The 27,135-nt window shown below is 38.9% G+C and overlaps 1 protein-coding gene and 1 pseudogene across 3 annotated transcripts in view; one reads left to right on the top strand and one right to left on the bottom strand.

The window, feature by feature from the left end:
- LOC138070501 (small ribosomal subunit protein eS1-like) overlaps positions 1-22,813 on the bottom strand; it is a 39,273-nt pseudogene extending 16,460 nt beyond the window's left edge.
- HPSE2 (heparanase 2 (inactive)) overlaps positions 1-27,135 on the top strand; it is a 685,113-nt gene that overhangs the window by 48,979 nt on the left and 608,999 nt on the right. For 2 of the 3 annotated variants that reach the window (XM_068961587.1, XM_068961586.1), the window contains exon 3: positions 25,040-25,201. The exons of the other annotated variant lie outside the window; for it this stretch is intronic. In XM_068961587.1, the coding sequence (XP_068817688.1) occupies positions 25,040-25,201 (162 nt within the window). The remainder of the gene's footprint in view (positions 1-25,039; positions 25,202-27,135) is intronic. 3 annotated transcript variants of the gene reach the window in all.

Below are 27,135 nucleotides of genomic sequence, written 5' to 3'. Positions count from 1 at the left end.
ACTGTACAGTGTATATTTGTAGCTTATTTATACCTCTCCCTTTTTCCCTCTACCACTGGTAATTACTAGTTTGTTCTCTGTATCTGCCTTTTTCTGTTTTATTTATTCTTTTGTTTCATTTTTTAGATTATTCCATATATTTATGTTTGTCTTTTCCTGACTTATTTCACTAAGAATGAAACCCTCCAGATCCATCCATGTGATTGCAGTATTAATTATTCAGTTGTATAAGCTACTTATGTATTTTGGATATTCACCCCTTATTGGTCACATCATTTATAATATATTTTCCATTCAGTAGGCTGTGTTTTCATTTTAGCAGTGGTTTTATTTGCTGTGCAAAAGCTTTTAAGTTTAGTTAGGTTCAATTTCTTTTTGTCTTTTCATTTTCTTAAAGATTAAAATCTTTTACTTTTGGTGAAGTTCAGTTCATTGTTTTTTTCCCCATTCTATATTGTACTTTTGGTGTTATAACTAAGAAATTCTTTACCTAACCTAAGGAAACACACTTTTTCCTATATTTTCTATAAAATTAATGACCTTATATCTTATATTTAGACATATCCATTTTGAATTAACTTTTTTTTCGTTTGTGGTATGAAGTTAACCTTCATATAAGTAGGGCATAGGAATCCACTCCAGTATTCTTGCCTGGAGAATACCAGGGACAGAAGAGCCTGATGAGCTACAGTTCATACTGTTGCAAAGAGTTGGACATGACTGAAGTTACATAGCATGAACATGAAGTTAAAAAAGTCTCAAGTTTTGTTTAAACTATTTTGAAATAGTTGTAGACTCATAAAAATTTGTAAAAATGCATAGCTGCTACTGCTAAGTCACTTCAGTCATGTCCGACTCTGTGCGACCCCATAGACGGCAGCCCACCAGGCTCCCCCATCCCTGGTATTCTCCAGGCAAGAACACTGGAGTGGGTTGCCATTTCCTTCTCCAATGCATGAAAGTGAAAAGTGAAAGTGAAGTCGCTCAGTCATATCCGACTCTTCGTGACCCAGGGACTGCAGCCTACCAGGCTCCTCCATCCATGGGATTTTCCAGGCAAGAGTACTGGAGTGGGGTGCCATTGCCTTCTCCAAAAATGCATAGTGAAGTTAACTAAACTACAGACTTTATTTGTATTTCACCAAGTTTTACATATATTTATTTTGTATGTGTATTTAATTTCAATGAAATTTTATTACATACATGAATTTCTGTAAAAAATATAGCAATCAGAATACAGAACTATTGCATCACAGAAGACCAACAACCTCATGCTACTTATTTATAATCTATTCTTTATTGCTATAATTTTGTCATTTTGAAAACATTGTATAAATAGAATCATATAATATATAACCTTTCAAAATTGCTTTTCCTCTCCTGGTTTTGATAACTTTTTTCTTCTTACTTTGTCAGTCTAGCTCAAGGTTTTCCAATTTTGTTTATCTTTTCAGAGAAGCAGTATTTTGTTTCATTGGTTTTCTCTGTTGTTTCTCTGTTTTCTGTTTCACAAATTTCTATCAGAATATAAATCAATAGAAATATTTATTATCTTCTTTCTTTGTGTTTACTTTTTAATTCTTCTAGCTTGTAAGTGGAAACTTACATTATTGATTTGAGATTTTTCTTCCTATCTAATAATATAGGTGTGTACAGCTGTAATTTTCCCTTTAATCATTTAGGCTCTATTCCTTAAGTTTTGATATGTTCTGCTTCCATTTTCATTCAGTTCAAGATATTTTCTAATCTCCCTTGTGAGTTTTTGACTCATACCTTGATTAGAAGTTATTTATTTGGACTTACTTTGTGGGCTGGCATAGGAATATCCTAATTGTTTCATATATGTTTAGAAAGTATGTGTACTCAGCTTTTGTTTGGTATGTTCTATAAATGTCAGGAGATTAAATTGGTAGATAATATTTTTCATACGTTCGCTACCCTTACTGTTTCTCTGTCTAGTTCTATCAAATACTGAGTGGAGTACTGAATCTCCAACTCTAATTGTTGAATTACTTTTAATATTTAGCCAGATTTTGCTTCATGTCTTTTTTTGCTTCATTGCACTTGTTATGTGTATATACATTTGTGGTTGTTATATCTTCTTGATGTATTGACTCTTTCATCATTATGATCTGTCTCTGTTTGTCTCCAGTAATATTTCTTGCCTTAAAAATAATTTTGTCTTGCACAGAAAAGGAATGCATCAACAAAATGAAAAGGCAACTTACTAAATAGGACAAAATATTTGCAAATATATTTCATAAGGGGTCAATATCCCAAATATATAAAGAACTCTTACAATTCTAGAACAACAGAAACCCCCAAAATTCTCATTAAAAATGGGCAGATGATTTGAGGAGACGTTTTTCCAAGGAGGGCCTACACGTGGCCAGCAGGTACATGAAAAAATCCTCAAAATCACTCAGTTCAGTTCAGTCGCTCATTGTGTCTGACTCTTTGCGATCCCATGAATTGCAGCACGCCAGGCCTCCCTGTCCATCACCAACTCCTGGAGTTCACTCAGACTCACGTCCATCAAGTCAGTGATCCATCCAGCCATCTCATCCTCTGTTGTCCCCTTCTCCTCCTGCCCCCAAACCCTCCCAGCATCAGAGTCTTTTCCAGTGAGTCAACTCTTTGCATGAGGTGGCCAAAGTATTGGGATTTCAGCTTTAGCATCATTCCTTCCAATCCTTTCAAAGAAATCCCAGGGCTGATCTCCTTCAGAATGAACTGGTTGGATCTCCTTACAGTCCAAGGGACTCTCAAGAGTCTTCTCCAACACCACAGTTCAAACGCATCAATTCTTCAGTGCTCAGCTTTCTTCACATTCCAACTCTCACATCCATACATGACCGCTGGAAAAACCATAGCCTTGACTAGATGGACCTTTGTTGGCAAAGTAATGTCTCTGCTTTTCACTATACTATGTAGGTTGGTCATAACTTTTCTTCCAAGGAGTAAGCGTCTTTTAATTTCATGGCTGCAATCACCATCTGCAGTGATTTTGGAGCCCCCCAAAGTAAAGTCTGACACTGTTTCCACTGTTTCCTCATCTATTTCCTATGAAGTGAGGAGACCAGATGCCATGATCTTCGTTTTCTGAATGTTGAGCTTTAAGCCAACTTTTTCACTCTCCTCTTTCCCTTTCATCAAGAGGCTTTTTAGTTCCTCTTCACTTTCTGCCATAAGGGTGGTGTCATGTGCATATCTGAGGTGATTGATATTTCTTCCGGCAGTCTTGATTCCAGCTTGTGCTTCTTCCAGCCCAGCGTTTCTCATGATGTACTCTGCATATCATTTAAATAAGCAGGGTGACAATATACAGCCTTGACATACTCCTTTTCCTATTCGGAACCAGTCTGTTCCATGTCCAGTTCTAACTGTTGCTTCCTGACCTGCATATAGGTTTCTCAAGAGGCAGGTCAGGTGGTCTGGTATTCCCATCTCTTGAAGAATTGTCCACAGTTACTGTGATCCACACAGTCAAAGGCTTTGGCATAGTCAATAAAGCAGAAATAGATGTTTTTCTGGAACTTTCTTGCTTTTTTAATGATCCATTGGATGTGTGGCAATTTGATCTCTGGTTCCTCTGCCTTTTCTAAATCCAGCTTGAACATCTGGAAGTTCATGGTTGAGGTATTGCTGAAGCCTGGCTTGGAGAATTTTGAGCATTCCTTTACTAGCGTGTGAGATGAATGCAATTGTGTGGTAGTTTGAGCATTCTTTGGCATTGCCTTTCTTTGGGATTGGAATGAAAACTTACCTTCTCCAATCCTGTGGCCACTGCTGAGTTTTCCAAATTTGCTGGCATATTGAGTGCAGCACTTTCACAGCATCATCTTTCAGGATTTGAAATAGCTCAACTGGAATTCCATCACCTCCACTAGCTTTGTTCATAGTGATGTTTTCTAAGGCCCACTTGACTTCACATTCCAGGATGTCTGGCTCTAGGTGAGTGATCACACCATCGTCAACATCACTAGGAAAATGCAAATCAAAAGCACAATGAAATGTCATCTCATACCTGTTAGAATGGTTATAATAAAAAAAGAATAACACTGTTGATGAGGGTGTGAAGAAAAGGGAACCTCTGCAATTCAGTGGGAATGTAAATTGGTGCAGCCACTGTGAAAAACAGTATGGAGATTCCTCAAAAAATGAAAACTAGAACTCCCATATGATCCAGCAATTGCACTTCTGGTTAGTTTTCCAAACAAAATGAAAATCCTAACTTGAAAGACATATGCCCCCCCATGTTATTGCAACACTATTTACGATAGTCAAGAGAGAGAACAACTTAGGTGTCTGTCAATGGATGATTGATAAAGAAGTTGTGGTGTACATGTACAATAGAATATTACTCAGCAATAAAAAGGAATGAAGTCTTGCCATTTGTGACAACGTGGATTGACCTTGAGGACATTAGGTTAAGTGGACTAAGTTGGATAAAGACAAATACTGTATGATCTCACTTATATATGGAATCCAAATTTTCAAAAAACAACCATATTTTTAGATGCAGAGAACAGATTGGTGGTTGCTAAAGCAGGAGGTGGGCAAAATGAGTGAAGGAGGCACACATTTCTGGTTATAAAATAAGTCACAAGGATGTAATGTACAGCCTGGTTATTATGATTGATAATACTATATTGCATATTGGAAAGTTGCTAAGAGACTAAATCTTAAAAATTCTCATCATAGGAAAAATTTGTAACTGTGTATGGTGACAGATGTTGCCCAACCTTACTGTGGTGATCATTTTACCATATGTGTAGATTTATAATGTTATATCAGTTATATCTCAATAAAAAATTCTGATTACCCAAAGCTTAAGAAAAATAAAACTTAAATAGGTTGTCTTTCTCATTCCACCCTTAGAAAAGGTTGGCTAGAAAGACTTACCTAAGTGTTAGGTAGTGTGAAAGAAGGGGAAAAACACACTAGGGCAACCCAAAGTCAAAATCAATGACCTTTGTTCACTTGAGCTGTGGATTCTTTGACTAAAAGGAATGATGGATGAGCAGAGTTTAACAAAGAATTAGATTTAAAGAATGAACAATCAGAGATGAACAATATAGTAACTGAAATGAAAAAAAAAAATACTAGAAGGAATCAATATCAGAATAACTGAGGCAGAAGAATGAATACGTGAACTAGAAGACAGAGTGGTAGAAATAACTGCCATAGAACAGAATAAAGAATGAAAAAATCGAAGACAGTCTCAGAGACCTCTGTGACAGTATTGAGTGGACCAACATTTATAGGGGTCCCAGAAGGAGACCTGCTGGGTATTATAGGGCTTCTGGGTATTATAGGGCTTCCCTGATAGCTCAGTTGGTAAAGAACCCCTCTGCAATGCAGGAAACCCTGGTTCAATTCCTAGGTTGGGAAGATCCCCTGGAGAAGGGATAGGCTACCCACTCCAGTATTCTTTGGCTTCCCTGGTGGCTCAGCTGGTAAAGAATCCACCTACAATGTGGGAGACCTGGGTTCAATCCCTGGGTTGGGAAGATCCCCTGGAGAAGGGAAATCCTCCAGTATTCTGGCCTGGAGAATTCCATGGACTGTATAGTCCATGGGGTCACAAAGAGTCAGACATGACTGAGCAACTTTCACTTTCATTTTCAGAAGTAGAAAAGAAAGAGAAAGGGCTGAGAAGATATTTGAAGATACAACTGAAAATGTCCCTAACATGATAAAGGAAACACTCAAGTCTAGGAAGCACAGAGAGTCCCATACAGAGTGAACCCGAGGAGGAACATGCTGAGACACAAATTAATCAAACTGACAAAAATGAAAGACAAAGAAAAAATACTAAAAGCAACAAATAACACACAAAGGAATCTCTATAAGGTTATCAGCTGATTTTTCAGCAGAAATTCTGCAAGCCAGAAGGGAATGATATTGTATATTTCAAGTGATGAAAGGGAAAACCTACAATCAAGAATACTCTACCCAGCAAAAATCCCATTCAGTTTCAGTGGAGAAATCAAAAGCTATGGACAAGCAAAGTTAAGCGAATTCAGCACCACCAAACCAGCTTTATAACATAGTTTAAAGGAACTTCTCCAGGAAAGAAAGAGACCAGCAACTTAAAACAACCTTGTACATATGTAGACTGCTGTATCAAAACCTCCTAGAAATAGCAAACCTCAAAACTATAATAGATACACCAACTAAAAAGAAAAAGGATCCCTAATACAGCACTAAAGATAGTCATCAAACCACAAGAGAATGAAAGAGGAAGGGAAGAAAAAAGACCTACAAAAACAAACCCAAGACAGTTAAGAAAATGGCCAATAGGCATATGCTGTTGTTGAGTCACTGAGTCCGACTCTCTGCGGCCCCATAGACTGTAGCCTGCCATGTTCCTCTCTCCATGGAATTTTCCAGGCAAGAATACTGGAATGAATTGCCGTTTCCTACTCCAGGGAATCTTTTTGACACAGGGGTTGAACTCATGTCTCTTGTGTCTCCTGCATTGGCAGGTGGATTCTTTACCACTAAACACCACCTGAGAAGCCCTATGTAAACCATAAGTAATCAATTAAAATACAATTCATTGAGTGAGAAAAGCAATAATATTAGAAAATGCAGTCGTTCTTTTTTTTTTTTTTTGCTATTGAGGAATTAAAAACTTAGTTTATTCCATATGCTTAAGTCTTGCTGCAGATCTTGTAGATCATCTCTCATTTTTTTAAATTTTATTTTTTTAAATATAAATTTATTTATTTTAATTGGAGGTTAATTACTTTACAATATTGTATTGGTTTTGCCATACATCAACATCAATCTGCCACAGGTATACACATGTTCCCCATCCTGAACCCCCCACCCTCCTCCCTCCCTGTACCATCCCTCTGGGTTGTCTCAGTGCACCAGCCCCAAGCATCCAGTATCATGCATCGAACCTGGACTGGTGATTTGCTTCATATATGCACAAAATTAAAAACTGAACTAAATGAAGGTTTGAGGGGCTTTTGTATCTTAATGTGTATGCAATACCTACTTGAGTTTGGTTACATTGGTATCTTGATTTTTGAGACCTGACTTAGAATCTGAAGCTGCTAAATTCAAATGTTAAAAAAAATATAAACCAAGGAAGGATCTATTCTCTTAAGAAGTGACTTTGTTCATCTTATGTTGCCATATTCAGTTCAGTTCAGTTCAGTTCAGTCATTCAGTCATGTCCAACTCTTTGCAACCCCATGAATCGCAGCGCTCCAGCCCTCCCTGTCCATCACCAACTCCCGGAGTTCACTCAAACTCATGTCCATTGAGCCGGTGATGCCATCCAGCCATCTATCTCATCCTCTGTTGTCCCCTTCTCCTCCTGCCTCCAATCCCTCCCAGCATCAGAGTCTTTTCCAATGAGTCAACTCCTTGCATGAGGTGGCCAAAGTATTGAAGTTTCAGCTTCAGCATCTTTCGTTCCAAAGAACACCCAGGACTGATCTCCTTTAGAATGGACTGGTTGGATCTCCTTGCATTCCAAGGGGCTCTCAAAAGTCTTCTCCAACACCACAGTTCGAAAGCATCAATTCTTTGGCGCTCAGCTTTCTTCACATTCCAACTCTCACATCCATACATGACCACTGGAAAAACCATAGCCTTGACTAGATGGGCCTTAGTCGGCAAAGTAATGTCTCTGCTTTTGAATATGCTATCTAGGTTGGTCATAACTTTCCTTCCAAGGAGTAAGCGTCTTTTAATTTCATGGCTGCAATCACCATCTGCAGTGATTTTGGAGCCCCCCAAATAAATTCTGATGCTGTTTCCACTGTTTCCCCATCTATTTACCATGAAGTGATGGGACCAGATGCATGACCTTAGTTTTCTGAATGTTGAGTTTTAAGCCAACTTTTTCACTCTCCTCTTTCACTTTCCCCAAGAGGCTTTTTAGTTCTTCTTCACTTTCTACCATAAGGGTGGTGTCATCTGCATATCTGAGGTGATTGATATTTCTCCCAGCAATCTTGATTCCAGCTTGTGCTTCTTCCAGCCCAGCGTTTCTCATGATGTACTCTGCATATCATTTAAATAAGCAGGGTGACAATATACAGCCTTGATGTACTCCTTTTCCTATTTGCAACCAGTCTGTTGTTCCATGTCCAGTTCTAACTGTTGCTTCCTGGCCTGCATATAGGTTTCTCAAGAGGCAGGTCAGGTGGTCTGGTAATCCCATCTCTTTCAGCCATATTAAGATACATATATTGTCTCTGCATAAGTGGGAAGGAGAAACAGAGATAGCAGTTTTCCTTGGAGTATTTAATATCTCCCTTCTCAAAAAAACTTGTAACAATTTAAAAGGAGAATAGGAATTCCCTGGTAGTCCAGCTGTTGAAAATGAAAGTTGAAAATTAGTTGCACAGTCATGTGTGACTCTTTGCGATCCCATGGACTGTAGCCTGCCAGGCTCTTCTGTCCATGGAACTCTTCAGGCGAGAGTACTGGAGTGGGTTGCCATTTCCTCCTCCAGGGGATCTTCCCGACCCAGAGATCGAACCCAAGTCTCCTGCATTACAGGCAGATTCTTTACCAACTGAACTACTACAGTGGTTAGGACTCAGTGTTTTCACTTCATAGGCCCAGGTTTCATCTCTGGTTGGGGAACCAAGACCCTGCAAGCTTTGTGGCCAAAATAAGTAAATAAATACATAGATAAATGAAAAGAATACCATAAACTAAATATTCCTTGAACACATTCATTTACTTGCATTATAAACATTGCTCCAGCAAACTAGATCTGATTGACTGGAGAAAATGTAAAGTACCTTATCATTGTTGTATTAAAGGGTATTTTCCTCACTGCAAAGCACAAATGAAAGTTTTTATACAATAATCTTAACAAATTTCATGAATATCATTCCAAAGTCCATCATCCGATAAGAGAAAAGAATTTTCTTTCTCAAGGTAGTACACATTTCCCTCTGGGAGGGGTCAGCAATTTCTGGCTCCAAACACTAAGGCACATTTTGGCTTGTGCCCCAAAAGGCCATGTCATTCTTAGACAACTTAATCATCGGCTACATAGAGAAAAGCAACATTGCAGTTTTTCTGATCATTTTAATGAGGATCACTGGCTCAATTATATTTGAGCAAGTCAGTTATATTTCAATTCAGTCATTGAAATATAATTGACTGGCTCTTCTCTTATTTTCATAATAAACACTCCTACCTAGACCACATTTATTTAACTATAAGAAATGTCAGGAAGAATTGGAACTTTTCTGAGTGTCCCCATTAAAGCTGAAAATATTCCACCTTGTCTTTTACACAAGCTGCCAACATTTTGCATTGGTCTCATTATGCAATACAATATGCAAATATTCCAGTCACCCTTCTCACCAGACTGCAAGGCCAGGACAATATGCACACCAAAAATGTTTTGTTTGATCTTTGTTAATTTGATTAATATGTGTCTTGGGGTGTTTCACCTTGGGTTTATCCTGTTTGGGACTCTCTGAGTTTCTTGGACTTGGGTGATTATTTCCTTCCCCATTTTAGGGAAGTTTTCAACTATTATCTCCTCAAGTATTTTCTCATGGTCTTTCTTTTTGTCTGCAGACGAATGGATAAGAAAGCTGTGGTACATATACACAATGGAGTATTACTCAGCCATTAAAAAGAATACATTTGAATCAGTTCTAATGAGGTGGATGAAACTGGAGCCTATTATACAGAGTGAAGTAAGCCAGAAAGAAAAACCCCAATACAGTATAATAACGCATATATATGGAATTTAGAAAGATGGTAACAATAATCTTGCATGTGAGATAGCAAAAGAGACACAGATGTATAGAACAGTCTTTTGAACTCTGTGGGAGAGGGCGAGGGTGGGATGATTTGGGAGAATGGCATTGAAACATGTATATTATCATATGTGAAATGAATCGCTAGTCCAGGTTCGATGCATGATACAGGATGTTTGGGGCTGGTGCACTGGGATGACCCAGAGGAATGGGATGGGGTGGTAGTGGGAGGGGGGTTCAGGATGGGGAACACATGTATACCCGTGGTGGATTCATGTTGATGTATGGCAAAACCAATACAATACTGTAAAGTAATTAGCCTTCGATTAAAATAAATTTATATTAAAAAAACAAAACCAAAAATGTTTTGTTTTATCTGTATCTTTTTTTTAAATTTTAGTGTTATTTGCTCAATATTTTAGGAGACAGGAAATAGGAATAGTAAGTATGTGTTACTGATTTTACTGAATTTTAGTAAGATTGCAGAGTAGGACTGATATTTTTCTTCTCAATAATCTATTTTTATAAAAGTACAAAATTTTCCTCCACAAACTTACATAATGTAAGGATTAGAGGGATGTCATTTGCAAAATAGTATTTATGCTGAGAGGTTGAGCTTGCAAAATTAGTTACTGTAATCTTTAAAACTATGTGAATTATTATATTTTGGAACTTTTATAAACATATCAATTATAGCTTAAAGAAACAAAAACTATTTGATAATGTAGAACTTTAATGTGCACCCAGTTTCATTCCTTTTTATGACTGAGTAATATTCCATTATATGTATGTACCGCGTCTTTATTCATTCATCTGTGAATGGACATTTAGTTTGCTTTTATGTCCTGGCTATTGTAAATAGTGCTTCAGTGAACATTGAGGTACATTTGTCTCTTCACTGGGTATATGCCCAGTCAAAGGCATAAATCTGGGATTGCTGGATCAAATGGTAGTTCTACTTTTAGTGTTTTAAGGAGTTTTCATACTGTTCTCCATAGTGATTGTTTCAATTTACATTCCCAGCAACAGTGTCAGAGGGTTCACTTTTTTCCACACCCTCTCCAGCATTTGTTGTTTATGGATTTTTGATGATGGACATTCTGCCAAGTGTGAAGTGATACCTCATTGTAGTTTTGATTTGCATTTCTCTAATAATTAGTGATGTAGAGCTTCTTTTTATGCGTTTGTTGGCCAAGCATATATCCTCTTTGGAGAAATGTCTATTTAATCTTATACCCATTTTTTGATTGAGTTTTTTTTTTTTTTTAATATTCAGCTGTTTGTATGTTTTGGAGATTAATCCTTTGTCAGTTGCTTTGTTTGCAATTATTTTTACCTAGTCCATAGGTTGTCTTTTCATTTTGTTTATGGTTTCCTTTGCTATGCAAAAAACTTTTAAGTTTAGTTAGGTCCCATTTGTTTATTTTTGTTTTTATTTTCCTTACGGCATGTATCAAAAAGAACTTGCTGTGATTTATGCTAAGAATATTCTGCCTGTATTTTTCTCTACGAGTTTTGTAGTGTTTGGCCTTAAATTTAGCTCTCAATCCATTTTGAGTTTATTTTTGTGTATGGTATTAAGGGGGCTTCCCAGGGGGCTCAGTGGTAAAGGAGTAGGAAATGGCATCCCACTCTAGTATTCTTGCCTGGAAAATTTCAGGGGCAGAGGAGCCTGGCAGACTGGAATCAATGGAGCCACAAATGGTTGGACACAACTGAGCAACAGAACATGCACACATCTATAATATTAACTCTTTCCTATGCCTATGGCCTTGTACATCTTTGATAAGTATCCTTGCTTTGTGTTTATCTAGTCTTTAATACAATTTAAAGCAGATTAGGGTTGAATAAAGAGTCTACAGAGAGTTTAACCAAGATGGTGGAGTAGGAAGACCTTAAGCTCACCTCCTCTCATGGGCCTACCAACATTACAGCTATTTACAGAGCACCTACTGATGAGAAAGACAAGAATCTAACAGAAAATACCTTCTACAACTAAAGATATAAAGAAGGAACCACAATAAGATGGGTAGGAAGGGTGGAGCTGTGCTATAGTAGAGACTCATACCCTTGGGTGGGTGACCCAAAAAGGGGAAGATAAACAAAATTGCAGTTTCTTCCCAGGGACTTATGGGTCTAAGTCCTACAGCAGGCTCCCCCCACTGAGGGTCCTGTACTGGAAAGATGAACCCCTCAGAATGATTGACTTTGAAGGCCAGCAGGGCTTACTTTCAGGAGACCAAGAGGGCTGTGGGAGGTAGAAACTCCCCTCTTAAAGGGCATACAAAATATCCCACCCACTCTGGGACCTAGGGTTGAAATAGTAGTTTGAAAGGAGCCTGGGGTGGGAACTACTTCCTCATCTTGGAGAACCTCCTGCAGAGGCAGGAGGCAACTGGAGCTCAACCTGAGACTATAACACTGGCAAAAGCCATTTGGGGAGCTCATTATACTATGTGGACACTGATCCTGGCAAGTGCCTATTTGGAATTCTTCCTCTAGCTTATTAGCACCTGGACCTGGTCTCACTTGCAGCCTATTGGTACCAGTACTGAAATGTCTCAGGCCAAGTAACTAGCTGGGCAAGGACACAGTCCCACCCACCAGCGGACAGGCTGCTTTAAGATCCCTGAAGCCCACAGCCACCCTGGGACAAGGCCATGTCCTCCAGAGGGCTGAGGACTGGGCTGCACACACCCCATTACAGGCAGTAATCATGGGACACCCAGTGTCATGCAGCCAGAGACCCTGGCCCATCAGTGGGCCAACATCAGCCCCAGGACAATTGCAGTCCTTCAGCCTGCATGGCATGACCCAGACAACCTGCCAGCAGGCTGGCATGAGCTTTGGGATACCTTGGACTCTGCAACCAGCCCCACTTACCAATGGGCCAACACCAACTCCATGACCTCCAGGGCCATGCTCCCAGTATCTTGGACATGGCTCCATCTACCAGTGAGGCAACATTAGCTACATAACTCCAACATCCTCAGTCCTGCCCATCAGTGGGCCAACACCAGCTCTAGGACCCCTGGGCCCAGTAGCCAGAGACCTCAGAACCCAGCTCTGCCTGCCAGTGGACTAACTTTAGATCCAGGACCCAGCTTCACCCACCAATGTGTGAGCATCAGCTCCAGGATTCCCTGGGCCCCAACTCCACTCACCAGTGTGTGGCCACCAGTCCTAGGACCACTGTAACCTTGCAGCCAGCTGTATAGGACCCAGCATGCCCATCAGTTGGTCACCTCCAGCTCTGAGCCACCTGAGGCCCGTCAGCCAGCTGTCTTGGGATCTGGCCCCACTCACTAGCAGGCTAATACAAGTTTTGGGATGCCTTGGATCCCTCAGTCAGCTGCACTAGGAGCTGGCTGCTCACCAGTGGGCCAACACCAATGCCCTGCAGGCAGAGATCCTGGGACCCAGCTCTGCCCACAAGTAAGCCACCACTAATCCCTTGATCCCTTGTCCCCTGATGCCATCAACCAGCAGGCTGACACCAGCACTGGATCCTCTGGGCCTCCTGCCTCACTCCCCCATTCCCACCCCCACAGCAGGCTAACACCAGCTATGAGATACCTTGGACTCCTCAGTCAGCCACTTCATGATCCAGCCTCACTTAGCAGGCCAACATGAGCTTTGGGACACCAGCTGTGTCCAAAACATGCAGCCAGTTGTATCAGGAACCAGCCCCACCTACTGATAGGCTGACACTAGATCCAGGAACCCAGGTCCCACCAACTCCAGAACCTGACTCTGCCCACTAGTGAGCCAGCACTAAACCCAGGACCCCTCATGACTCCACAGACAGCCACCTTGTGACCCAGCTCCTCAACCAGCAGCCAACAACCTCCACACAAGGCAGGGCCTGGTAATCAACTGAACCAAGGCCAGCCATGCCTACGAGACCACCCACAGTAGTAGTCCTCCAAAACAGGAGGACCCATGCAACCCACATAGGGGGCCTGCCTAGAGCATATGGTTTGGTGACCATATGGAGAGGAGAGTATGCTTCTTGAATGCATAGTATGTCTCCTAAAAAAGGTGACTTCTCCAAGGTCTGGAAATGTAACCAACCTACCAGATATATAGAAACAAAAACAGCAAATCAGGCAAAATGCAGCAACAGGAACAAGTTTCAAGTGCAAGAATAAAATAAGACTGCAGAAGAATTAAGTGGAGATAGGCAATCTACCCAATAAAGAGTTCAAGGTATTGATTATAAAGATGATCAAAGGATTTGGGAGAAGAATGGATCAAGAGTATGAGAAGTTAGAAATTTTAAACAAAGAGAAAATATAAAGATGAAGACCAAGCAGAGATGAAGATTACATAACTGAGATAAAAAATACACTATAAGGGAGACTTCCCTTGTGGCCCAATGGTTAAGAATCCACCTGCCAATGCAAGGGACACAGGTCTAATTTGATCTGAGAACTAAAATCCCACATGCCAGGGGCAACTACGCCCTTGTTGCATGATTGCTGAAGCCCATGCATTCCAGAGTCTGCACTCTGCAACTTCTGGGTGCATGCTACAGTCACTGAAGCCCTCCTGCTCTGGAGGACATACTCTGCAACAAGAGAAACCATCACAATGAGAAGCCCACACGCCCTAATTAGAGAGTAGCCTCTACTCACTGCAACCAGAGAAAGCTTGTGCACCACAACAAAGACCCAGCAGCCAAAAATACATTAAAAAAATACACTAGAAATAATAAACTGTAATTTAAATGATATAGAGGAACAGATTAGTGAGCTGGAAGACAGAATAGTGGAAATCATTGAAGCTGAATGAAGAGAAAAAATGAGCACTGTATAAGAGACCTTTGAGACAGCATCAGGTATATTAACATTCGCATTGTAGGGCTCCCAGAAGGAGAAGAGAGAGAGAGAAAATGGCAGAGAGCATATTTGAAGACATAAGAGTGGAAAACTTCCTTAAACTGGGAATAGAAACACATCCAGGTCCAGGAACCACAGAAAATTCCAAACAGGATCAATCCAAAAGGCCCACACCAAGTCACATTGTAACTAAAGTGGCAAAGATTAAAGATAAAGAATATTAAAAGCAAGAAGGGAAAAAGGAACGAGTTACCTATAAAAGAACTCCCATAAGGCTATCAGCAGACTTTTCAGTAGAAACTCTGTAGGTCAGAAGGGAGTTGCATGATATATTTAAAACCATGAGAGAGGAAAACCTACAACTGAGAGTACCCTACCTGGCAAGGGTTTCGTTCATATTTGGAGAGATCAAAAATTTTGCAGACAAGCAGAACCTAAAAGAGTTCAAAACGACAAAATCATCTTTACAAAAATGTTAAAAAGTGGAAAAGAAATGGTGGAAAAGAAATGGTAATAACTAGAAATGTGAAAATTATGAAAAGAAACAGCTCTCTGGAAAGGCAAATACACAGTAAGGGTAGTAAGCCGATGATGTAACAAAGCAAGTGGGAACATTAAAGCACAAAAGTAGTGAAACATCATCCATACCCACTGTCAGTAGTTAAGGGAAAAACACAAACATGTGGAAAGTAAGCAATATGCTACTAGACAACTAATGTATCAGTGAAGAAACCAAAGAAGAAATAAAAAAATATCTGTAGACAAGTGAAAATGAAAACACAATGACCCAAAATTAACAGGATATAGCAAAAGCAGTTCTAAGAAGGAAGTTTATAGTGACTTATGCTTTACCTCAGGAAAGAAGAAAAATATCAAAGAAACAAACTAACCTTACACCTAAAGGAACTAGAAAAAGAAGAACAAACAAAACCCAAATTTGGCAGAAGGAAAGAAGTCATAAAGATCAGAGCTGAAATAAATGAAATAGAGACTAACAAAAAATAGAGAAATCAGTGGAACTAAGAGCCGGCTCTTGGAAAAGATAGACAAAATTGACAAACGTTTAACTAGGCTCATCAAAAAAAAAAAAAAAAAGAGAGAGAGAGAGAAAGCCCAAGTCAGTAAAACCAGAAATGAAAAAGAATTTACAGCTGACTGCACAGAAATACAGAGGGTCATAAGAGATTGCTATACACCAATAAAATGTGCAACCTAGAAAAAAATGGACAAATTTTTGGAAATATATAATCTCCCAACCAAATCAGGAAGAAAGTACAAATAGACTAATTAACAGTAATGAAATTGAATCAGTAGTAAAAATTCAAGACTGGATGCCTTCATAGTTGAATTCTACCAAACATTAATACCTATCCTTTTGAAACTACTCGAAAAAATTTAAGAGAAAGGAACACTTCTGAACTTATTCTGTGAGGTCAGCATCACCCTGATACCAAAACCATACTGAAAAAATCACACAAAAAAGAAAATTGCAGCTGTTCCCTATATGAACATAGATGTAAAAATTCTCAACAAAATATAAGCTAACTGAATTCAACAATGCAGTAAAGGATCATACACAACAATCAAGTGGAATTTATCCTAATAATGCAAAGATTTTTCAGTGCTCGCAAATCAATCAATATGATACATCACATTAAGAAATTGGAGAATAAAGCCACGTGGTCATCTCAGTAGATGTTGAAAATGCTTTTGATAAAGTTCAACATCCAATTATGATAAAACAATCTCAGGAAAATTGGCATAGAGGAAATGTACCTCAATATAATAAAGGCCATTTATGATAAACATACAGCTCTTAATAACATCATGTTCAATGGTGAAAAGCTGAGTGCATTTCCTTTAAGATGAGGAACAAGACAAGGATGTTTGTTTACTCTCATCACTTCTATTCAACATAGTTTTGAAAGTCCTGGCCACAGAAATCAGAGAAGGAAAATAAATAAGAGGAATCCAAATTGGAAAGGAAGAAGTAAAACTGTCATTGTTTGCAGATGACATGATACTGTACATAGAAAATCCTAAAAATGCTACCAGAAGACTAATAGAGCTCATCAATGAATTTGGTAAAGCTGCAGGATACAAAATTAACATACATCTATCTGTTGCATCTCTATACAGCAACAAACTATCTGAAAGAGAAACTAAAGAATCCCATTTACAGTCACATCAAAAAGAATAAAATATCTAGGAAGAAACCTACCTAAGACCTGTACTAAGAAAACTTTAAAGATAGTGGTGTAAGAAATTGAATACAACACAAACAGATGAAAAGATACTCCTTGTTCATGGATTGGAAGAATCAATATTGTTAAAATGATCATACTACCCCAATCAGTCTGTAGATTCAATACAATCCCTATCAAAATACCAATGGCATTTTTCCCCTCAGAACTAGAACATTTAATTTTAAGATTTGTATGCAAACACAAAGGACCCTGAATAGCCAAAACAATCTTGAGAAAGAGGAACAGATCCTGAGGTATTATGCTCCCTGACTTCAGATTGTACTACAAAGCTACAGTGATCAAAACCGAATGGTACTGGCACAAAAACAGACATAGATTAATGAAACAGAAGGGAGAATCCAGAAATAAACCCACACGTTTATGGTCAATTAATCTATGACAGAAAAGATAAGAATGTGCAATGGGGAAACAGTCTCTTCAGTAAGTGGTGCTGGGAAAATTGTATAGCTACATGTAAATAAATTGAACTGGACTACTTTCTCACACAAAAGTAAATTCAAAGTGGTTTAAAGACCTAAATGTAAGAACAGAAACCATAAAGCTCATATAAGAAAACATAGGCATAACACTGTATGACACAAAAGATGGAAAATTTTTTTGGATCTGTCTCCTAAGATAAAGAGAAATGAAAGCAAAAATAAACAAATGGATTTCAAAGCTTTTGCATGGCCAAGGAAACCATTGCCAAAATGAAAACAATCTACTGAATGGGGAAGAATATTTGTAAATCATATGACTGATTGGGAGTTGGTCACTGCTGTGATCGACCTAGCTATCTTATCTTTATCCTTTCATCTGTTGATGGGTCAGTAGAATATTACTCAGCTGTAAAAAGATGAAATCTTGCCATTTGCAATAATATGGATGGACCTGGAGGGTATTATGCTTGGTGAAATAAATCTGAGAAAGACAAATACTGTGTGTTACCACTTACATATGGCGTAATCTAAAAAATGAAACAAAAGAATGAATATAACAAAACAGAAAAGGCAGATATAGAGAACAAATTAGTGGTTATCAGTAGGTAGAGGGAAGGAAGGAGGGGCAAAATAGGGGCAAGAGATTAAGAAGTACAAACTACCATGTATAAAATAAATAACCCGCAAGGATATATTGTACACCACAGGGAATATAGCCAACATTTTATAATAACTTTAAATAACTATTAATATAAAAATACTGAATCATGAACTTGTATACCTGAGATTAATATAATATTATGAATCAACTGTACCTCAAAAAAAAGTCTATATTGCAAATCTGTGTTTTCCACAAACATTGTTGAAATGTACTTTTAAAAAGTTTAGGATGTATGTTAGGCTGTGTCCATTGTTTTCTTACTATTCTTAATGTTAAGGTAATTTGTTCATTTTATTTTAAGTTTCTGGATTAAATGAGGTTGAGGGTATCAGTTATTGCTTTTTCTGCCTTCTGAACAATACGTTTGTTAGATAGGAAATAGTTTGGTAGATATTCTGTTCTTTGAATTAGATTTCTATCAGAAGATGTCAGGATAATTGAAAGCCCTCTTTCTTCATATAGTGTATTTTGGAACAAGTTTTGTAATGTTTTTGGGGAAAGTATCATCCATGTTTCTTTTCTGGATAGATCAGCTATAGTATACTACTGTATAAGAAGGTTTTCTTTTTGGTTCCTCAGTTTTATTGATTACTATACTATTAAGTTCATGAGTTTCTATATAGAAGTAACTTCTGGAACAATCAGTGAATTTGGCTTTGAAAATTTTGGGATTTGGGACTGAACCATGATTTCTGAACTTGAGCAAGTCACTTAAGCTTTGTGGACCTCGGTTTTTCCATATATAAATTAGGGATAATAATGTTACTCATTATCATTTAGGATTACAAAACAGATTGTTGTTGTTCAGTTGCTATGTTGTCTCTGACTGTTTGTGACCCCATGGACTGCAGCACGCCAGGCCTCCCTGTCCTTCACTACCTCCCAGAGTTTGCTCAAACTCATGTCCATTGAGTCGGTGATGCCATCCAACCATCTCATCCTCTGCCACCCGCTTCTCCTTTTGTCTTCAATCTTTCCCAGCATTGGGTCTTTTTGAGTGAGGCAGCTCTTCAAATCAGGTGGCCAAAATATTGGAATGTCAGCTTCAGCATCAGTGAATGATTATTCCAATGAATATTCAGGACTTATTTCCTTTAGGATTGATTGGTATGATCTCCTTGGTGTCCAAGGGATGCTCAAGAGTCTTTTCCAGCACCACAGTTCGAAATATCAATTCTTCGGTGCTCAGTTTTCTTTATAGTACAATGCTCACATCCATTACATGACTACTGGAAAAAATCATAGCTTTGACTATACAGACCTTGGTCAGCAAAGTGATGTCTCTGCTATTTAATATTCTATCTAGGTTTGTCATATCTTTTCTTCAAAGGAGAAAACATCTTTTAATTTTATGGCTGCAGGTACCATCTGCAGTGATTTTCAGTTCAGTTCAGTTGCTCAGTCGTGTCTGACTCTTTGCGACCCCATGAATTGCAGCATGCCAGGCCTCCAGTCCATCACCAACTCCTGGAGTTCACTCAAATTCACGGCCGTCGAGCCAGTGATGCCATCCAGCCATGTCATCCTCTGTCGTCCCCTTCTCCTCCTGCCCCCAATCCCTCCCAGCATCAGAGAGTCTTTTCCAATGAGTCCATTCTTTGCATGAGGTGGCCGAAGTGCTGAAGTTTCACCTTTAGCATCAGTCCTTCCAAAGAATACCCAGGATTGATCTCCTTTAGAATGGACTGGTTGGATCTCCTTGAAGTCCAAGGGACTCTCAAGAGTCTTCTCCAACACCACAGTTCAAAACCATCAATTCTTTGGTGCTCAGCTATCTTCACAGTCCAACTCTCACATCCATACATGACCATGGCCTTGACTAGATGGACTTTTGTTGGCAAAGTAATGTCTCTGCTTTTGAATATGCTGTCTAGCTTGGTCATAACTTTCCTTCCAAGGAGTAAGCAACTTTTAATTTCATGGCTGCAATCACCATCTGCAGTGATTTTGGAGCCCAAATAAATAAAGTCTGACACTGTTTCCACTGTTTCCTCATTTATTTCCCATGAAGTGATGGGACCAGATGCCATGATCTTCATTTTCTGAATGTTGAGCTTTAAGCCAACTTTTTCACTCTCCTCTTTCACTTTCCTCAAGAGGCTTTTTAGTTCCTCTTCACTTTCTGTCATAAGGGTGGTGTAACCTGCATATCTGAGGTGACTGATATTTCTTCCAGCAATCTTGATTCCAGCTTGTGCTTCTTCCAGCTCAGCATTTCTCATGATGTACTCTGCATATCATTTAAATAAGCAGGGTGACAATATACAGCCTTGACGTACTCCTTTTCCTATTTGGAACCAGTCTGTTGTTCTATGTCCAGTTCTAACTGTTGCTTCCTGACCTGCATACAGATTTCTCAAGAGGCAGGTCAGGTGGTCTGGTATTCCCATCTCTTGAAGAATTTTCCAGTTTACTGTGATCCACACAGTCAAAGGCTTTGGCATAGTCAATAAAGCAGAAATAGATGTTTTTCTGGAACTCTCTTGCTTTCTTGATGATCCATTGGATGTTGGCAATTTGATCTCTGGTTCCTCTGCCTTTTCTAAATCCAGCTTGAACATCTGGAAGTTCACGGTTCATGTATTGCTGAAGCCTGGCTTGGAGAATTTTGAGCATTCCTTTACTAGTATGTGAGATGAGTGCAATTGTGTGGTAGTTTGAGCATTCTTTGGCATTGCCTTTCTTTGGGATTCGAATGAAAACTGACTTTTTCCAGTTCTGTGGCCATTGCTGAGTTTTCCAAATTTGCTGGCATATTGAGTGCAGCACTTTCACAGCATCATCTTCCAGGATTTGAATAGCTCAACTGGAATTCCATCACCTTGCTAGCTTTGTTCATAGTGATGCTTTCTAAGGCCCACTTGACTTCACATTCCAGGATGTCTGGCTCTAGGTAAGTGATCACACCATCGTGATTATCTTGGTCATGAAGATCTTTTTTTGTGCAGTTCTTCTGTGTATTCTTGCCACCTCTTCTTAATATCTTCTGCTTCCAGTAGGTCCATACCATTTCTGTCCTTTATCGAGCTCATCTTTGCATGAAATGTTCCCTTGGTATCTCTAATTTTCTTGAAGAGATCTTTAGTTTTTCCCATTCTGTTGTTTTCCTCTATTTCTTTGCATTGATCACTGAAGAAGGCTTTCTTATCTCTCCTTGTTATTCTTCAGAACTCTGCATTCAGATGCTTATATCTTTCCTTTTCTTCTTTGCTTTTCGCTTCTCTTCTTTTCACAGCTGTTTGTAAGGCCTCCCCAGACAGCCCTTTTGCTTTTTTGCATTTCTTTTCCATGGGGATGGTCTTGATCCCTGTCTCCTGTATAATGTCATGAACCTCCGTCCATAGTTCATCAGGCACTCTATCTATCGGATCTAGTCCCTTAAATCTATTTCTCACTTCCACTGTATAGTCATAAGGAATTTGATTTAGGTCATACTTGAATGGTCTAGTGGTTTTCCCTACTTTTTTCAAATTTTCCCTACTTTCTTACATTCAGAACCCTTCTGAATTTGGCAATAAGGAGTTCATGATCTGAGGCACTGTCAGCTCACAGTTTTGTTTTTGCTGACTGTATAGAGCTTCTCCATCTTTGGCTGCAAAGAATATAATCAATCTGACTTCAGTGTTGACCATCTGGTGATGTCCGTGTGTAGAGTCTTCTCTTGTGTTATTGGAAGAGGGTGTTTGCTATGACCAGTGCATTCTCTTGACAAAACTCTATTAGCCTTTGCCCTGCTTCATTCCGTATTCCAATGCCAAATTTGCCTGTTACCCCAGGTGTTTCTTGACTTCCTACTTTTGCATTCCAGGCCCCTATAATGAAAAGGACATCTTTTTTGGGTATTAGTTCTAAAAGCTCTTGTAGGTCTTCATAGAACCATTCACCTTCAGCTTCTTCAGTGTTACTGGTTGGGGCATAGACTTGGATTACTGTGATATTGAATGGTTTGCCGTGGAAATGAACAGAGATTATTCTGTCATTTTTGACATTGCATCCAAGTACTGCATTTCAGACTCTTTTGTTGACCATGATGGCTAGTCCATTTCTTCTAAGGGATTCCTGCCCACAGTAGTAGATATAATGGTCATCTGAGTTAAATTCACCCATTCCAGTCCATTTTAGTTTGCTGATTCCTACGATGTCGACGTGCACTCTTTCCATCTCCTGTTCGACTACTTCTAATTTGCGTTGATTCATGGACCTAACATCATAGGTTCCTATGCAATATTGCTCTTTACGGCATTGGACCTTGCTTCTATCACCAGATACATACACAACTGGGTATTGTTTTTTGCTTTGGCTCCATCCCTTCATTCTTTCTGGAGTTATTTCTCCACAGATCTCCAGTAGCATATTGGGCACCTACTGACCTGGGGAGTTCCTCTTTCAGTATCCTATCATTTTGCCTTTTCATACTGTTCATGGGGTTCTCAAGCAAGAAGTCTGAAGTGGTTTGCCATTCCCTTCTCCAGTGGACCACATTCTGTCAGACCTCTCCACCATGACCCTCCTGTCTTGGGTGGCCCCACACGGCATGGCTTAGTTTCATTGAGTTAGACAAGGCTGTGGTCTATGTGATTAGATTGACTAGTTTTCTGTGATTATGGTTTGTGTGTCTGCCCTCTGATGCCTCCTACCGTCTTCCTTGGGTTTCTCTTACCTTGGACTTTGGGTATCTCTTCTCAGCTGCTTCAGCAAAGCGCAGCCGCTGCTCCTTACCTTGGACAAAGGGTATCTCCTCACCGCCGCCCCTCCTGACCTGAACATGAAGTAGCTCCTCTCGGCCCTCCTGCGCCTGCACAGCCACCTCTCCTTGGACATGGGGCAGTGATTTTAGAGCCCAAGAAATAAAATCTGCCACTATGTCCATGTTTTCTTCATCTATTTGCGATGAAGTGATTGGACCAGAATGTTGAGTTTTAAGCCAGCTTTTTCACTCTCTTCTTTCACCTTCATCAAGAGGCTCTTTAGTTCCTCTTTGCTTTCTGTGATAAGGGTGGTATCATATACACATCTGAGGTTATTGATATTTTTCCCGGCAATCTTGATTCCAGCTTGTGCTTCATCCAGCCTGGCATTTTGCATGATATACTCTGCATATAAATTAAATAAGCAGGGTGACAATATACAACCTGGACATATCTTTGCCAATTTTGAATATTTCCACTGTTCCATGTCTGGTTTCAACTGTTGTTTCTTGACCTGCATACAGGTTTCTCAGGAGGCAAGTTAAGGTGGTCACAACAAGAGAAGTCACTGCAGTGAAAAGCTATGAGAAGCCTGTGCACCACAACAAAATAGACTAGGGTTTCAAAAATAGCTCACTGTTTATGGTTTGGGCTTCCCTGGTGGCTCAGATGGTAAAGAATCTGCATGCAGTGCAGGGGACCTGGGTTAGGAAGATACCCTGGAGAAGGGCATGACAACCCACTGCAGTATTCTTTCCTGGCGAATTCCCATGAACAAAGGAGCCAGGAGGGCTACATTCCATGGGGTCACAAAGGGTTGGACACAACTGAGCAACTGAGCACACATTAATGGTTTATACAAATAGTGCCTTTACGTTACATAACAAATATGATAGCTCAGTAATGACCTTAGGGGCATCAGCTCGTCTCATCTTCCTGTTCACCATCTTTAGTATGCAAGACTTTTGCCCTTGTGCTTTTTGAGTCATTGCCACAAAATGGCTATTATAACTTTGGGCCTTTTGTTATAGTTCAGACATAAAGAATAGAAAGGACTAAAATGCTCAAGGAAAAAACCTGTTTTTTTCTTAGTGAGGTTCTCTCTTTTAATTTGGCCAGGGAAACCCCTAGGGATATATGCCTGCAGTGCATTGGCCAGAAGTGTGTTACATGGCTACTTATGACTTTCAAGGAGAGCTTGGGGATTGTATGCTTTGGCTCTTCAGTCTCTATAGTAGAGGAAGCAAAGGTGAATATACTGTGTTTAGGATATAGGTCAGCTAGTCAACAATGTTTGCTTTCGTCAGTGGTTCAAAGGATTTAACAATGCACTGTATTTTAAAAATTTTATAGAGTGTAATTTAAATAAATGGTATATATTATTTCTCTTAGCTTCGATTATGATCTTGTAAACTAGAGTTATTTTTTATTTTATTCTAATTTTATATTCAAGGCTCAGAATATCTTCGAGATTAGTTACTTACTTGATTGTTAAATGAGTTCATCTTGTTGCCTACATTGTAGAAATTAGTATAAATATGTTTATGTATAAATATTGCATTATTTCCAACTAGCTTCTGTGTTTTTATCTAAAGGGAGTGAGCACTATTCTCGCATTTGGGTAATCTTTGTGAACCATACATCCTAATGCTCAATTGTCATGAGTTTGTTTTTATATCTGAGCTTCTCTTTTAGGGCTCTTTTGATATGTTTGAAAATCTTTTGCACAGAATGATGGCCCACCATTCATGTCTCCTGCCTTGTTCTCTCTTAGATGTCAATGATATCGCTTAAAAGAGCCAAATCTTTCCTATAGGTACTATTGACATGGGCATTAGTTTTTCTTTTCCAAAGCCATAGGTGTCAACAGTTTTTTTTTTTTTTTAATTTTTAGCATTTTCTCCCTAAAATCCTTCTGTTTGTTATGTAAAACTTGAAAGTTTCTAGAGTTACCTTTCAGATTGCTGCATGACAATGACCTTCAATAGTCACTAGTATTCAGGCAAGATTGTATTATTTCTCCCCGTGGTAAAAGATGTAAAGAAAAGGCCCTAGTTTCAAATAATGAAGTCATTCTTCATTAAAAAAAAAAAATGCCCCAGGAGGTAAATAATTCCTGGAGGTGAGCTGAGAAGGGGAACCAAGGAGTGAGAATCTTAAATGAGGTCAGAGAAAACTAAGAAACAGAAATCTCCGAAGATTTTGGAAATGACCAGCGGAATTTTTAGGATGCATTGTGAAGTAGGAGACACTTCAGGTTTATTATTTCTGAATCTTTTCATTTTGATGAAAATGTAGTAGTTTACAAATTCTGTCATATTGGGTGAAGCAGGACTTTGTGTATATAGTTTCTGTTTGTTTGTTTGTTTGTTTTTGCTGCCTGCCTTCCTTCTTTTTTTTTTTTTTAGACATTGTTCGAAGTGATGTTGCCTTGGATAAACAGAAAGGCTGCAAGATTGCCCAGCACCCTGATGTTATGCTGGAGCTCCAACGGGAGAAGGCAGCTCAGATGCATCTGGTTCTTCTAAAGGAGCAATTCTCCAATACTTACAGTAATCTTATATTAACAGGTAAGGATATTGGGGTCGGCTGAAATCTTAGAGCTCTGTAGATTGATGGTCTCCATTGGTTAGCAGCTTGATGCTTGGGAGACACTAAAGTGGGATTCAGATGATCGGTCTGTCTCTTTGCACATATCCTTTTTAAAATCATGATGAGTATTCATATAAAATATTTATTATATTTTGCAGATGTATTTTGACTTGAGGTTATGGGTGGTTTGGCATGTGTGTTCTCAAAAGAAGGACCAATGAAAACCTAATGAAGCCTTGTAAAAATATGACTTTTTAGATGTGTGCCAATAGATTTGAGAGAATTACTAAATTTGGTGTCTAAGAAGCAGCTATTTTCCTCTTTCTGTGTATGCCCTTTCTGTGAACCCAGTGAATATAAAGATGAAATGTAAAAGAGATAATGATCCGCAGGCAGAGCTGAGAATGTTCTATTTTTGGGAGAGTTTGAAACTATCTAGGGAATTTGATTTTCTTTTTAAGAGCAAGGAGGCAATAAGACTGAGCCATATTCACTTACTTCCTTGGTTCTAGGAGGGAAGTGAATATGTGTGAAAGTTTAAAGGAGAAACAACTTTTTGCGGGGCTGCTGCAAACTTTGCTAGTAAAGAGCATGTGAGTTGCATGCCTTTGTCAAACTTTGGAAAAAATTCTAATAGCACACTATAGTGTGAGAGTCATGAGGGACTTGTGATGAACTAAGAAGAGCAGTCTGAGTTACCTCCATTTTCCTAAGGGTACGCAAGGCAGATCTGCATTATATTGATTCAGATAAACTTTAATAAATCAAAGTGTATGTTTTTTCTTGTTTATGAATATTAAAAATAAAAAGATGCAATGTCTGATGAGCAATGAACATCTCACACTTACTTTTGTAAGCTCCAAGTTAGGAAAATTAAAAAATTTTTTACAAACTTGCTGGCATTTCACCAGGAATTACTGAGTGGCAACCAAGTTGTTTTGCTTTTGAAAAAGTGCAAGTCTCTACTAAGTTTCCATCTTGTAACTGGTGAAAAACCCAACAGCATAAGATGAAAGCCAGATTTAAATGTGACTTTAGAGAGCAGAAAAGAGGATTATGGATTTCATAAGTATAGGCCCTATTTTTTGTTCTTGGATAGGTCATTAAGGAGGGAAAACTTTAAAGTGATTTATGGCTAATAAATCCTAAATTGGTTAGTAAAACTATGTTTAAGTTTAGATGTTTGGAAAGAACATATTTTTCTCCAAATTTCTTTAGTCTACCTCAGATGTACAAATGTACATGTGTATAGTATTTTCCAATTTAGTTATTCTAACATTTTTAAGCATACATTAGAGAGGTCAAATCCTGTGTTCTTTAATGTGGCATAGAAAGAACTTAGGGTAATTCTAATCCTAAACTGTGCATCCAGAGTGTGGCTTGAAGGCATATTATCTTTGAAAACACAAATGCTCTATTGAGTTCAATGGAATCTTTTTTAATTCTCAGTAACATAATCCCTTTGGATGTTTATTCACAGTTCAAACTGTTGGAATCAACATTGTCAACTTTTACCCTGACAACTTGCTTACTTTCTACTAAACAAACTTACCCTAGAGAAGAGCCTCTTTCCTGCTCTCACTTCTCCCAAGCTGCTTCAAAGAACCCTCAGGCATTTTCCACATTTTTCACCCAAATGCCTGTGCAGAGGTGGTACCTTGCTGCAGACAGAGCATTTGGTGTGCCCTGGTTTGTTTACATGAAAGTTCGAAAGGTTTTGGTTCCAGGTGTTGGGAAGAGATGGAGTCATTTCGTTTTAGCACCAGTGGTAAAACTATTTTAATATCTTTTAACTAACTCTTTGATTTTACACAGTGTGGTTTTCTAATTGTTATGAAGTTTAATCCTTGATTTCTTGTATAAATTTTGAGAACATGGTCTCCAGACAGCTAAACATAATATTTAAACATAA

This window comes from Capricornis sumatraensis, chromosome 23 (genome assembly GCF_032405125.1).
Source record: "Capricornis sumatraensis isolate serow.1 chromosome 23, serow.2, whole genome shotgun sequence".
Lineage (NCBI taxonomy): Eukaryota > Metazoa > Chordata > Mammalia > Artiodactyla > Bovidae > Capricornis > Capricornis sumatraensis.
The sequence above is the reverse complement of the archived record's forward strand: the minus strand, read 5'-3'. Positions and strand labels throughout refer to the sequence as shown.